Source organism: Leucopleurus acutus, assembly GCF_964270905.1.
Source record: "Leucopleurus acutus genome assembly, chromosome: 18".
NCBI lineage: Eukaryota > Metazoa > Chordata > Mammalia > Artiodactyla > Delphinidae > Leucopleurus > Leucopleurus acutus.
This window is the reverse complement of record NC_139160.1, coordinates 75,147,066-75,161,670: the sequence shown is the minus strand read 5'-3', so window position 1 is coordinate 75,161,670 and position 14,605 is coordinate 75,147,066. Positions and strand designations below refer to the sequence as shown.

Below are 14,605 nucleotides of genomic sequence, written 5' to 3'. Positions count from 1 at the left end.
TCAGTGAACGTAAACTCTGCTCCTTCACCTGCAACACTGGTTTGCTTCGCTGTGAATCGCCAAGATTTTATTAGGCGATGCTGTATTCCAGGCGCTGTGCTTGGCAACGTGTCCGTAAAGGACCATGACATGGTAATCACCCTTGAGAAATAGACAGTACAGTTCAATGAGACTGAGGGTGCACAGAGCATTCTACAGAGTCACAGCAGAGGGTCCCCAGCTGCCTGGTAAGAACTGGACAATTAAGTATGGGAACACGAGGATTAAGGGGCAGGGGTTGAGACATTCATAACCCACTGATTAAATACGTATCCACTGAGGACCTGCCACATCCCCACCATACGCCAAGCCACAGGGTTGGTATTATGAACTAGATGTCCTCCCTAATCAACAGCTTACATTCAAGGGGGCAGTCAAAAGAGGCAGTCAAAAGAGAGATAAGATGCGCAAGTCCAGTCAGCCAGGGAGCTGCCTCAGAGGAGAGCCCAGAGTAGGAAACAGTCTGAAAAACACTGAGGAGGGATGAAAATAGGCATTCGTGGGATTTCACGAAACCTGGCATGTCTAGAGAGTCAATTAAATGATTGGAACTGTTTGCTTAAGGAAGGCCTCTCTGAGTGGGGGAGTTTCATACTTCCCTAAGGGAGAACCTTTCAGGATGCGACACTCCAATTCTCCTAGAAAGACCCACACCAGTGGTTTCAATGCTGGTTGATTGAAAATTTTGTTGGAGGGGAGCACAGTCCCAGGAAGTCTGTGTCTAATTGCCTTCACCCTGTAAGAAAGGGTTCTGGTTCTTTACAAATAGAATTCCATTGCTGCACAGATAAAACAAAACAGAACAAAACAAAAATCTCACCAGTAACTTCACTTGGGAATTTTTCTTTTTTATAATTGATGTTGAATGAACCGGTTCTGTGTGATCTATTTACTCAAAATGGAAAAGTCACTCCCTTCAGTTTCTGACGGCCTGCCAAGGATCTCCACAACTTGCTCTTCCATCGCTTTTTCACCCCCTAGGTCATGCACGTGGGCCATCACAATAAAAATGTACCCACAGTTTGCAGAACAAAGGTATGATTTTCATTCAGGATCCAGCTGGATACTGATCTACATCCTGGACTCAGACTTTCCAGTTATGATGCCATGATTCTCATGGACCAAAGAGATGTGGGATTTTTTTTTTTTTTTTTTTTTTTCCGGTACGCGGGCCTCTCACTGTTGTGGCCTCTGCCGTTGCGGAGCACAGGCTCCGGACGCGCAGGCTCAGCGGCCATGGCTCACGGGCCCAGCCGCTCCGCGGCATGTGGGATTTTAAAAAGCAAAGCACAGGGCTTCCCTGGTGGCGCAGTGGTTGAGAGTCCGCCTGCCGATGCAGGGGACACGGGTTCGTGCCCCGGTCCGGGAGGATCCCACATGCCGCGGAGCGGCTGGGCCCGTGAGCCATGGCCGCTGAGCCTGCGCGTCCGGAGCCTATGCTCAACAACCGCAGAGGCCACAACAGTGAGAGGCCCGCGTACCGGGGAAAAAAAAAAAAAAAAAAAAAAGCAAAGCACCGTCGGGAATTTGAATCTTAAATCACATCCTTGAAAAAACATAAAGCGGTCATTGTTCACAGCCAATGGCAACTCTACTTCCCATTCCAGGACCTTGCAGCATCCTGCAGTCTCACCAGACATCAGAACGGCCCAGCTCTCTTTCTCTCAGTGACATCGTCCTCTCACTTCCATCTTGCCTCTTCGTTTGCCTCTCTTTCTGCTGCACTGTCCTGGATGGAAGTTCCCCCCCATTCCACCTCCCCCAAGGAACTCCCCAGGAAAAGCCCCTGGAGAGGGCATGTTGTCTTCTGGTAGGATTCCTTTTTTTGCTAGAAGGTACCCCTGCAACCTTTACCCTTGTTTTCCTGGGAAAGCAAAGGAGTTACATGGTCAATGCCCAGACGCTCTGGCAAGCAGGGCAAAGTATGGATAACTTCCACGTAGGGACTCTTTTTGTTCTCCAATACCTAGGTGGTTTCTAAAGTAAGATATTCCTTTAAACATTGTCTCCAGAGTCCTAATATTCTGCTTCTTTTCATAGCATAATATTTTCTGCTTGATTTTAAAGATATGAAGCCATTGAACTGCTGCTGCTGTAGTAAACTGCTAATTATCTCTGCTTCTTACAGCTCCTGAGACTTCAGAGAAACTTAGAAGAAAGCCCGAAGAACAGCCCGATTCGGAGACCCAGATATTCTTGTAAGAATAGAATAGTGATCGAAACTTTTAGAATTTAAGCTTCTAAAAAAAACATAGTTCTAAGAAGTATTTTGTATTAATTTGTTTCATTTGTTTTATTTTCATCTTTTTTTTGGCCATGCCGCACAGCTCGTGGGATCTTAGTTCCCCAACCAGGGACTGAACCCTGGGCCCACGACAGTGTAATTTCTTTCATTATGTGAAACATACATGCTTATTATTTAAAACATTCAAGCTATATGTAAAAGAGTAAAAAATGAGATCTTGTCTCCTCCCCAACATGTCACTGTTAAAACTTCCTCGTCTATTCTTCAAGATTTTCATAGCTGTTGAAAAGATTCTCCGCTCTCCTCCCTGCCACCATGTCTACCTGTCTTGAGTGTAACATATATACTATTCTCTAATCTGCTTGTGACATTTACCAAATATCTTGGGCATATTTGCACAGCCATTGCAGCTTGTTTTCATCAGTGATGTGGAACTCCACTGCTTAAATGCCTGCCTTTATGTTAAAATGAGAATTCACCAGGTAGAAGAAAGAAGATTTTCCTATTTCTAATGTATTTCACTTAAGCTTCACTATGGTCTCCTGCTGTCACAGCACAGAATCAAAAGAACTCGCATTTCATACTCCATGCAAGAGGGTTTCCTTACAACCAGGAGCTCCTTCTTCATAGCTTATGTATGAAAAGTCATAACGTAAAACTCTGGACAGCATTTTAGCAAAGTTCCATGTGATTCTGTTTTCAACTCCATACATAGCATTGTTCCTTCCAAAGAGTTACAGCTGAGTTTTTTCTATATTGCCCTCACAGAGACTAAAATCTTAGGGTGCAGATATTGTTACCTGTTGGCATTATTTCCCCCCTAATGGTACCTGATACTTGCGATACACTTGATTCATAAATTATTGAATGAAGAGTAGATAAACATGCAAATTCAGACTTACTGTTGAAAGTTTATTTTAAAAGATGATAAAACTAAAGATTGTATATGATGAAAAAATATTAAAACCTGTTTGTCAATTGTCTACCTTTAATACAGAGGGAATTATTAATCTCCAACTTAAATGTTACTGTGGCGTTTCTACCAGGAGTCTTCCCAAGACCTCCACTTACAGTGAGGTGCTCAGTGAATAATAACTGAGTTAAACAAGCGAAACTCTGGGGAATCTCAACGACTTCCACAGTTTATTCCTGATGCCCTGCATGCGCATACGATGCCATTTTCTCAAAGACGCTGCTCTAACATTATGTAATTAGAGCTTCGGTGCTGATAAAGCCTCAGGCTTCACACTGCAGGATGCCCAAGAGGTGGGGTGAGCACAGAGCTGCTCACACTTCACATTTTTGAGGGCAAAATTGCCTTTTTCAGTACCTAAGGAATTTTGAAACCCTGTAATTTTGCCTCTCTGGCAACCTGCAATTTTTCATTTTTTTTTAAACATCTCTATTGGAGTATAATTGCTTTACAATGGTCTGTTAGCTTCTGCTGTATAACAAAGTGAATCAGTTATACATATACATATGTTCCCAAATCTCTTCTGTCTTGTGTCTCCCTCCCTCCCACCCTCCCTATCCCACCCCTCTAGGTGGACACAAAGCACCGAGCTGATCTCCCTGTGCTATGCGGCTGCTTCCCACTAGCTAGCTATTTTACGTTTGGTAGTGTATATATGTCCACGCCACTCTCTCGCTTTGTCCCAGCTTACCCTTCCCCAGTAATCCTGGGAAAAGGAGGCTCAGTGCTGAGCCCACATTCCTGTAGCCGTCAGGAAGTTTACTTACATGTATTCCGGTTTCAAAGCCACTTTATCTTAGTCTCACAAAGTCTAACAGTATAAAAATGCAGTGTGTTTGCACTGGACCCAGAGCTAATGCAGCACTTCCCATCTACCTCATCACCTTCATCTTCTCATTTCTTCTTTCTTCTGACTCTACTGCCTTTAAACTCGGTTACCTGGACCTTCTCATTAGCCAAAAAGATCCTTATATTCAGACAGTTCATCTATCCATCCACTCATTCATTCATTCATTTATGATGTGTTGAGTATCTACCATGCATCACGTGCTAAGGATATAAAAGTATCTAAGACATCACAGTTTCTGAAAATTCAGTCTAGCAGCAGAGGAAAAGGGCACATCCTCCATTAATTACAATCCACTGTGACAAGATCGACAGCAGAAGCAAGGATCATGTGTCATGAGACCTTAGATACAAGAGTAATTCAGTCTTATCAGGAACATGAGAAAAGGCTTCAGAACTACCTCTGAAGGTGGCCAAGTGGTTTCACCATTTTCCTCTTTCTCTATCACCTGCTTATCCCGCTTCCAGGTCTGCTGTAATCCATGGTTTATTTTTCCTTCTCCCTCAGAAAACTAAACTCTGTTAGACTGTGTTTTGCATCTTTGCACCCCTAATAGCTATCACAGCATTATATATTAATTAATTAAGTAGTTAACGGGTTCATGTGCCTATCAGACAAATCTACTGAGCACCTACTAAGTGCCAGGCGCTCTCCCAAGTGCTGCAGATATAACAGTGATGAGAGGCCAAGTCCTAGCCCTCCTGGAGCTGACAGTGTGGGAAACAGAACATAATCACCTGAGCCTATGATCTGTTTGTGGCAACTGTGTTACAAGGAATGAGACAAACCACCAGATAAAAGTTGAGCTGATGGTGGGGTGGTGGGAATGGGTTGCCGTATCCTCTGGGACAAGCCCCGGAAGGTTGTTCTGTTAGATGATTTTTGAGCAGAGAGGCGAAGCAAGCGGGGGAGTGAGCCATGCAGATTTCGGCGAGGGAATGTTCCAGTGGAAATAATGGTGAAAGCACACGGGCAGGGGCATGGTGGGCACATTAAAGGACCAGCTAGAGCAGGAGGGGGTCCCTGGAGATGAGGGCACAAAGGTGTGGGCACGTTCCACGCGGCCGTCGCAGGACTCTGGCCTTTGCCCTGAGCGGGAAGGGAAGTTCCTGGGGCATTCTGATGGAGTGACACGATCTGGTTGCTGTGGGAGAAACAGACTGTAGGGTCCACAGGGACGGGGCTGGGGAGGTGAGGGAAGAAGCTGCTGGTCCCGGGAAGAGGGAGGGTGGTTTATCCAGGTGAAGAGGGACGGCAGCATTCTGGCTGTATTTAAGGTGAAGGAAGCAACCGCTGCTCGGCTGACTGGGAAGATTGAGGTTTAGGTGCTCATTAAAGTTGGATACATCATATACTGGGTTGGCCAAAAAGGTTTTTCCGTAAGATGTTACAGAAAAAGCCCGAACGAACTTTTTGGCCAATCCAATATATGAAGAAGTGGCCATACTTCTCTTCCTTTGTCTCTCTTTCCGTCAAACACACACACACAGGGTAAGAATACATTACATTCCTGGTTAATACCAACAATGAACTGACATGATTTGTTCAAAGCAAAGGTCTGTCTTCCACTAGCCCAACTGGAATAATTTGCTGTCTGAAAACTTAATCCAGGTATCACTGGGGAATTTACTGGGGAAAGACTACAGTATTTATAGCTAGATGGTCAGAGTTTAAGCTCCAGTACTATCTACTACTGTGTGAGCTTAATTCTTCTGTTTCTCAGCTTCTTACCTAATAAAGTACTGCACCTCCTGGTAAGGATTCCAAAGATAGTGACCAAGAGGAGAATCTTCATCTATGGAAAGCTGTTCACAGCATGTCCTTAGTCTAAGATTGCTTGTCAAAACCAAACCTCGGATCCAGGACTAATGAGCCCTTGAAAATGTCACGTAAGCTATGTAATGATCGGAGGAGAAAAGAGAGAGGTTTCAAAACCAAAACACTCCAGAGAAGGAAAAGGGAATCCAGAAATCTCTCTTTCCATCTCAATCAATGCTGGAGAGAAATGGCTGACGTTCTCCTATGCTGCTCCCCAGCAATATTCGGAGTTATTTTTCCACTCCTCTGTATGCATATGACTGCCTGCACCCCAGATGCCTCCAGTGTTGGGCAGACACAAGGTTCTCTTGTTGGCAGTAGTTCTCAACCTTGGCTGTAAATTAGAATCACCTGGGGGAGCTGTGCCCCACCCCGATGTTCCATCTGCATCCCAGAAAAATTGAGTCAGACTCTCCAGCCTGGGGGGGGAGCTGGGAGGCAGACACTGACATCTTACAGCTCCCAGGTGATGCCAGGGGGCAGACAAGGCTGAGACCCAATACCAGATCAGGGAGCTTCCATCAGATCGATGCGTGACCTCCTTTAACATGGATTGCTCTAATGTGAGGAAATACAGCATTTTTTAAATATTGGTAGACAATTCTCAGTTAGGCTTTTATGTTATGTTAATATTGGCGTTTTTCAAAATCAAGTTTTAAGCTTTAAATTAGCCCTGAAGACCACTAAACGGAATCATTATTGACATCCCCTTTTACTTCATTTTTGCCCTTAACTGAATCAGCAAAACGTTCTTGCATGTAAAACTACTGTATTTATTTGTTTATGTGGTTACTTGTTTATTCACTTAATCGTTCCCTGCTTGTTTCCAAAAGAATGTAGTAAAGTTTTATTCACATTTATACGATCTGGGCCACAAGCAGAGACTAGTAAAAGCTCATTGGATCAATAAAGAAAGTGAAAGAAAGGATGTCAAAGTAAAAGAAAGGATGGCTGCCTAATGCGCTATAATTGATACAACATTGTTTTGCTTATTTGTTGAATACTATTCATGTTCAAAAGCATCTTCTTTAGGGCAGAGACTTGAACTCCATTATTTACGAACTATAATGTGAGTAATTAACAAGTATTAATGTATCATTATCCAAGCCTGTTAACTTGAAACACATCATCGTTCTGATCATCATCAGTTACACGTGCATTTTGCTACTGAGTCTGGAGCCCATAATTGGTTCCCCTTCCACTTGGTGTTACCCACGCTCACCCGGTCATCACAGCTCTTACCAGATGGAGCAGGGTCCCTCCTGAAGACATGGGCATGTGCGGGTCGGCCCCCTCCTTCAGGAGCCGCAGCGCTGAAAGAATGAGAGAGAGGAGAGTTACACGGCATACTTCTTCAACATCCTGAATCAAAAGGTGCAGCATTTCATTAGCATCTAAATCTCAAATAGCCGTGAAAGCCAAAGGAGATGGATGAATCGCCATCTGACCTTTTTATGTATTTAAGAGCAGCGGTGTTTCTCTTCATATTGAAACTTACTTGTAGGTCTGTCAGCGTCACGACCCATTACAGCCATGCAAATTACTCAGAAAGGGGAACACACTTTGACATTTGTTTTTTTGAAGTGCCTGGCTTGTGCATCCTTTATAGAACACAAATAAATAAATAAAAAGAAAGAAATGACTCCACTAGGCTCACGTATGCTTTATTCACTTCACTTTTTTTTTTAACTCATTAGGACTTATTGGCTTAAAACAATAAAAGTTTACACTTTGTTTAAACTTCCCTTCCTGCAATTACCCCTTAGCCCTGTTTCCATCATTCTCCCAAAGCCATGTGTATCTAAATTAGTAATGTCAGACAAATCAAAACAGATGTTACGCATCAGAATAAAAGCATAGCTGGAAAGTGACTTATGTTTCCATTTGAACAGCAAAGGTGGACGGGGTAGGACATGGAAAGCCCTTGGGAGATGGATTATGTCTCATTCTCTGCAAATTGCCACGGGCTCCAAGAGGTCCATCCATTCCCCAAGACACGATCCCAGTTTCCACGGTTAACGGCAGTATTGTAGCTTTCATAACAAGCCATTCATGCTTTGTCCACAAATAACTAAAGCAAAAGTTCCTCTTTTAGTCCATCATTACACAGAATGGTACAAAATGGTTCGGATTCAAACTCATACCTCACTGAGCATACTGTCTTTCCTTTAACTTTCTCCATAATCCGCAATGTCGGCAGAACACATACCCTTTTCTACGTCACCCCAAATCTTCCCTGTGTTCCGATCTCTAGTTTGTTACCATCTTCCCAGCTCTAACTGTACAGCTCAGAGGGCAGACACATCTCATTCCCTCACATACTTTTACGCTTAATTTTAAAACGTCTGTTCGTGGCAACAGAAGGTTCATTAACTATGTTTACCGATGGTTTTGTCAGAATCAAAATAGCGCCTTTACCCTAATAGTTATTTGTTTAGCAAATGAAATCATTCATCTTGAACCAGCTGATATCTATTTGGTGCTCTGTATTCTTTACAGCAAAGAATCTGTACTAGTGTGATCACAAATAGAGAGGAAGTTTATGTTATATATTTAAAACATGACTAACATGCTGTCAGATTTCTACGTAGAATCCACCATGCACACATGTGGTGAATTACACCTAATATAGATAGATCTGTGACACACTGGCCTTGGGGTTAGACAGATGTGAGGCCGAGCCCCACTGGGAAAGCTAACCCACCCTCCTGGCACTGCGTGAGGCTCACTAAATGATTTTTATTAGCATAATTACTGTAAGTCATGAAACCCATAATAATATATCACTGAACACATATCTTAAGGTTTACTCTAAATTTTCTCAAAACCTTTTGATTATTAAATGTTGAATTTAAGTGTAGGATATAAGCAACACACATTTACCAATATTCATTGAAGGATGAGTGTACAATTTGTAAGGCAGGATAAAGAGGGTGAAGAGGACCATGTAGGGGATGGTGGGAGAATGATGAGTAAGGGGCAGTGAACAGTCCCTTAGGAGTGGCAGATTGTGTGTGACTTGGAGGAATTTGTTGTGGAGGATATTTTACATCACACTACAGGAGTTGGAAGTCATTCTGTGGCCAATGAAGAGGATCACAGGATATTAAGCAAAGGAGGAAAAGATCCCTTAGGTAAGTGCTATGGACTGAATGTATGTGCCCCCCCCGCCCCCCCGCAAATTCATATGTTGAAGCCTAATCCCCAATGTGATGGTATCAGGAAGAGGGGCATTGGGGAGGTGATTAGGAGGTAATGAGGGTGGAGCCCCCATGATGGGATTAGTGCCCTTATAAGGGGATGAAGAGACTAGAACTCTCTCTCTGCCAGGTGAGGACAAAAGGAGAAGAAGGTCATCTATAAATTAGGAAGCTGGGTACCACCAGAAGCCAAATCTGCTAGTGCCTTGATCCTGGACTTCCCAGCCTCCAGCACTGTGAGAAATCAAAGTTTTTTTTAAGCCACCCAGTCTCTGGTATATTTGTATATTTGTCAGTCTGCAGCCTGAGCAGACTAAGACAATAAGAGAGGTCAGCACAAAGGCTAGAGGGGGGTCTCTTGCTCCCACTTGCAGTTTAAATCCTGAATAAAGGTTCAGGCTCAGATGAGGGGGGCGATTCAGTGCAGCTTGAGGGTTCATGGCTCTGTGTCAGAGGATGCAAAATGGACTAACCAGCCTGGGACACAACAGGGATCGGAGCCACCACTGCAGAAAGAGGGGTCTATGGCAGCACTGACAGCCAAGGTGGGACTGAGCCATCTGGTTCAGGGAGACTATTTACAAAGCACAGAACATGCATGGGTTACCTCCACAGGAGCAGGTGGGCCACAGTGGTGTGCTTGTGAATGCCCAAGGGCAGATGGAGATGGAGATGAGATGGAGATGTTTAGATGATGGATGGATGGAAGGATGGATGGAAGGATGGATTGGTGGATGGATGGATGGATGGATGGATGGAAGGATGGATGGATGGGTGGATGGATGGATGGATGGATGGATGGATGGATGGATGGATGGATGGGTGGATGGGTGGAAGGAAGGAAGGATGGGTTGGTGGATGGATGGATGGATGGGTGGATGGATGGGTGGATGGGTGGATGGGTGGATGGGTGGAAGGAAGGAAGGATGGATTGGTGGATGGATGGATGGGTGGGTGGATGGATGGATGGATGGATGGATGGATGGAAGGATGGATGGATGGGTGGATGGGTGGATGGGTGGATGGATGGATGGATGGGTGGATGGATGGATGGGTGGATGGATGGATGGATGGATGGATAGATGGATGGATATGCACTTAGGAATTTACTACACATTTTACTGCTATAAAGGCTGTGCAGCCCACAATTTATTGTAATATCCATATAGCCAATCGATTCTTACAGAATGATTTAGATGATTTTTACTAAAAATTCCTGTATCCACAGCCAATCTATGGTTACAATTAATGAATGTGACCTTGAAGTTTTGGTTGATATTTTCATTGATAGTACTGAGTATGGGCCAGAGGTCAGGAAACTATGAGTGGCAGAGGTCAAATGCCACCAGCGTATAACCCTTGAACTAAGAACAATTTCTGCATCTTGAAGGGTGTGTGAGGAAAAACAATAATTAAAAAAAAACAAAAATGTCCAGAAGAATGTATAACACGGACTGTATGTGACCACTAAGTTTAAAATATTTAATATCTGACCCTCACAGAAAAGATTTCCTAACTCCTGAGTAAGATTAAAGTGAAATAATGAAGGATGTCAAAACGTCATCCATCTATCAATGACCTGAGCGACATCTTTGCTGAATCAGATATTAGTTTCTGAAAAACGTAATCATAGTTTACCACATTTTTGGCGGTGTTCACAACACAGTGGCTACTGACACAATACATTTTTAAGTATAACCTGCATCATTAACATTTCCTCCATCACTCCTTTAATTCTAGACAATCATGAAGATAAATAAATCAAGCCCTGGTTTGTGGCACTGGCCAATTCTCGGGGTGTAATTCTCCCACCGTGGTTGATCTCAAGCTACCAATGTGGCACCACTGAACCCAGGGTTGGGAGGAGATGTGACCCAGCTCACGATTTTGTGGCATTTCTATCACACACACACAAGAGATGTAAATAACTTAAAGCGCATAGAGAAGAGAAAAATGTAGTGAACTGATTAGGAAGTGATGCGCTTTGAGCTTTACCGTCGTTTTTTATTAGAATCTACTTAATTGTAAGTTTATATACTTTAGTTTTATTTATTTATTTTTTTTTTAAATCCTGTGGCTTTTTCTTTTTTTTTGCGGTACCCGGGCCTCTCACCGCTGTGGCCTCTCCCGTTGCGGAGCACAGGCTCCGGACGCGCAGGCTCAGCGGCCATGGCTCACGGGCCCAGCCGCTCCGCGGCACGTGGGACCTTCCCGGACCGGGGCACGAACCCGCGTCCCCTGCATCTGCAGGCGGACTCTCAACCACTGCGCCACCAGGGAAGCCCTATACTTTAGTTTTTAATACAGGCTTTGTTTAACAGTTTTACAACCAACTCATGAACTCCTGACATTTCAACAGTCGGCTCTCAGGGTCTATGAGAGTAAAGCCCCAGCACAGTACGGGGAGTGGCCCCGAGGTGGATTAGGGGATTGGCCAAGAGCGCCCAGGAAGGGCTCTGTACGCAGCAACCGCAGAGCTCCCTTCCTGCCACGGTGAGACTGATGAATAAGTCCCAGCCCTTCCTTCACCCAGCCAGACATCAGCCTCAGGAGGAAAGGAGGGGGAATCTGGCATCTTCTTTTCCTAGGTAGAAGACTGTTTTCTGACAAATGGTTCACTCTATCAGATAGAACTAAAGCAGAACCGGAGACTGGATACAGACCGGTATTTGCCCCCAAATACCATGGGTGCAGCGCAAGAATAAGACAAAATCAACTTTTGACTAAATGAGGAAACGTGTTCTTCACATACACAGACTGTAGACTGTGCTAAATTCTATGTCTCTGCTAAGGGTTAGAAACGGGACATTGCCTAAGGTACCGAGATGTAAAAATATATCGAAGAAAATATCACTTGCATAATAAGTACACACTGAGCTTTTCTAAGTACGTAGGGTCTGATACTGCTCTCAGTACTTTAGTACAAGAATTACATCGATTCTCCCAACTCTATGATACAAATACTATAATTGTATTAGTATCAATACAACTGATAAGGAAACTAAGGCTGATAAATTATGCGAAGGAAACCGAGGCTTAAAAATTATGAGATGGTCGCGTGGTGGATCTAAAACAGTGTGGCAGTATGACTCCAAGGACTGTGTTCTTAACCATGAAGAGCATCAGGACACTTTACCTCTCATGTCACAAGGGAGCTGAAAGGTCACCTTCAACTCAGGAACCACAACAGGAATCAAGATCTATGTTAATGTCCTCACAATAACTAATTTTGTAGGAAACTGTCCAAATTTAGGTTAAAACACTTTCTCCAGAAAGGTATGGGTTCACAGCGACTTTGGAACCACACGGTTGGAATCGACAGTCAAGTGAAATGACACCACCACGACTTGGGAGTCTTTCCATTACGATAAAATCTGCAAGGAAACAGCCTAAGGAAAAAGAGCCATCTGGGGACCAAACAGAATAATGAAGTTTAGGCTCCTTTTATAGGGCTGCTGCTTGGAACTGATTCAGCATTTATTGTATATTTGTGGCTTCATCATCAGGCTGCCACAGAAACTCTGTCGAAATGTCTGCGTGGGGGGCATGATTCGATATTTAAAAAGAAACATTCAGTCTCGAAATCTTCAGCTATCGGGGTAAAAATGGATGAAAATACATCATCTTTAATAGAATCTGCAGCTGTCTTCCCCGATGTCCCCACCATCACCAACCATAACCAAACCCAGCGGTCCACCTGATAATTATCACTTTAAGTGTCTAGATATGACGGTGATGTATCTGTGTTGATGACAACCACTGATGATAGTAATTTGATAGCAACTTGGTGACAGTAAAAGCGCTTTGGCGATCACAGGAGCTGCGGTGGACATCTGAACGCACAGCAATCTATGACTGCTCTCACACGATTCTCATGATAACAGTGGGTCAGTATTCACAAAGATTTCATGTTTGAAATCAACAGATCCAAGGAAGAGTGAAACAAAACATAACCATGGGCTCTAAATTTTGTCCTCATTAGAAGCCCTGCAAAAAGGCATTTTTTAGACAGAGGGAAGGACAGATCACGTGGCAGAATGTTAGCAAACAGTCCACCTGGTTGAAGGGTACATGGGCTTTCTTTGTATGATTTGTAAGTTTAATTTCATTTCTAAATAAAAAGTTACAATGAATAGCAACAATAAAAAAAGCCAGTGTCATTTTTTCCTTGCAATGATAACAGAAGCATCGGTGTCAGGACTTCTAAAAATGTAGGAGAGAGCTTCCATGACAATTGACAGTCTTCCGAGAGATGCCTGAAAAAGTTGATCTGATGTTATATGTCAATAAAGAAGGGAAGCAAAAAAGAGGAATAGAGAAGTTATGTTATCAATGCCACAGAAATGCCTATTTGCACAGAACACTGCTTAACATGCAGATTACCTGCCCTACAGAGAACTCGAATTTTAGGATCTCTAGGAATGACTTGAGGATGGTTTTTTGAATCGCTTTTCACAGTTCAGTGCTTTCCAACCTACTTTTCATTATTCTCTCCCACTAAGTTCTACCAAGAAATTGTAACACCACATACATTCTGGATGTCTGCTGTGTACCGCAGACCCACAAAGGTGACAGACCCACGTTAAAGTTAAGATATTTCTCCCTCCAGAACCGACTTGTCCACCGCTGCGGGCTATTTCTTCCCCCTTTAGAATCATACTCTTGTCCACCTCCAGTTACTCTGATTCAGTAGTTTAGGGATGGAATCAAAAACTCTGCATTTTAAAGAAACGCTCCAGGAGATTCTGGTGCCAGTGTCCCCCTAAAGATGTTCTAAAGATGTTTCCTAAAGGAAAAAAAGACGGCTAGGATTCTACTACCTCAGCAAACTACCTCTGAATACCTCAACTAGAGCAAAGGGATTAATTAGTAGAAAAGTGAACAATTCATGGCAGTTTTTTTCCCATGAATTGGCCATTGAAACCTTGGTCCCCACTGCTGGGTGAGCCACAGTATTCCTCAGAACACACAATTTTATTCTCAATAAATACATAGTTATCCAAGCCTACCTAACATGAATCTTGGGGGCATTTGGAGAGGAGAAGGTCAGGGTGTTCACGGATGGGGGGCCTCCAGTCAGTACACAGTCTGAGCCTGGGGCAATGATTCTCAACCCTCACTATGCTTTAGGACAGCTAGTAGAACTTAAAAAAGATATAAATGCCCAGGCTCTGTCACCAAATTCTTAAGTCCAGTCGGTCAAGGATGTGCCCATCTAACCATATATTTTTAATGTCAGGGCATCTCAGTGATTATAATACTGGGAAGAGAGGCAGCAGTGGAAACCAGTATCCAAAAGACTGTGTAGCTGGTTTCCATCCCAGCCTGGCAATAATCGTAAGAGGGCCTAATGGGTTTTGAAGATCATGGTGAGTATCTGCCTCGAATCCATTCTCAGGTGAGTCGCTCAGTCACACCTTAAGTGGTTGTTTCTGATTTGGGTCAGGTCCACGGGCATCACCAGGACACTCAAGGATTCTACC

General features: G+C 43.6%; 1 protein-coding gene across 1 annotated transcript in view; it reads right to left on the bottom strand.

The window, feature by feature from the left end:
* MYO16 (myosin XVI) overlaps positions 1–14,605 on the bottom strand; it is a gene marked incomplete at its 3' end in the record, with an annotated part of 531,603 nt that overhangs the window by 354,555 nt on the left and 162,443 nt on the right. Inside the window, exon 4 of the mRNA XM_082859271.1 lies at positions 7,165–7,235. Within this exon, the coding sequence (XP_082715397.1) occupies positions 7,165–7,235 (71 nt within the window). The remainder of the gene's footprint in view (positions 1–7,164; positions 7,236–14,605) is intronic.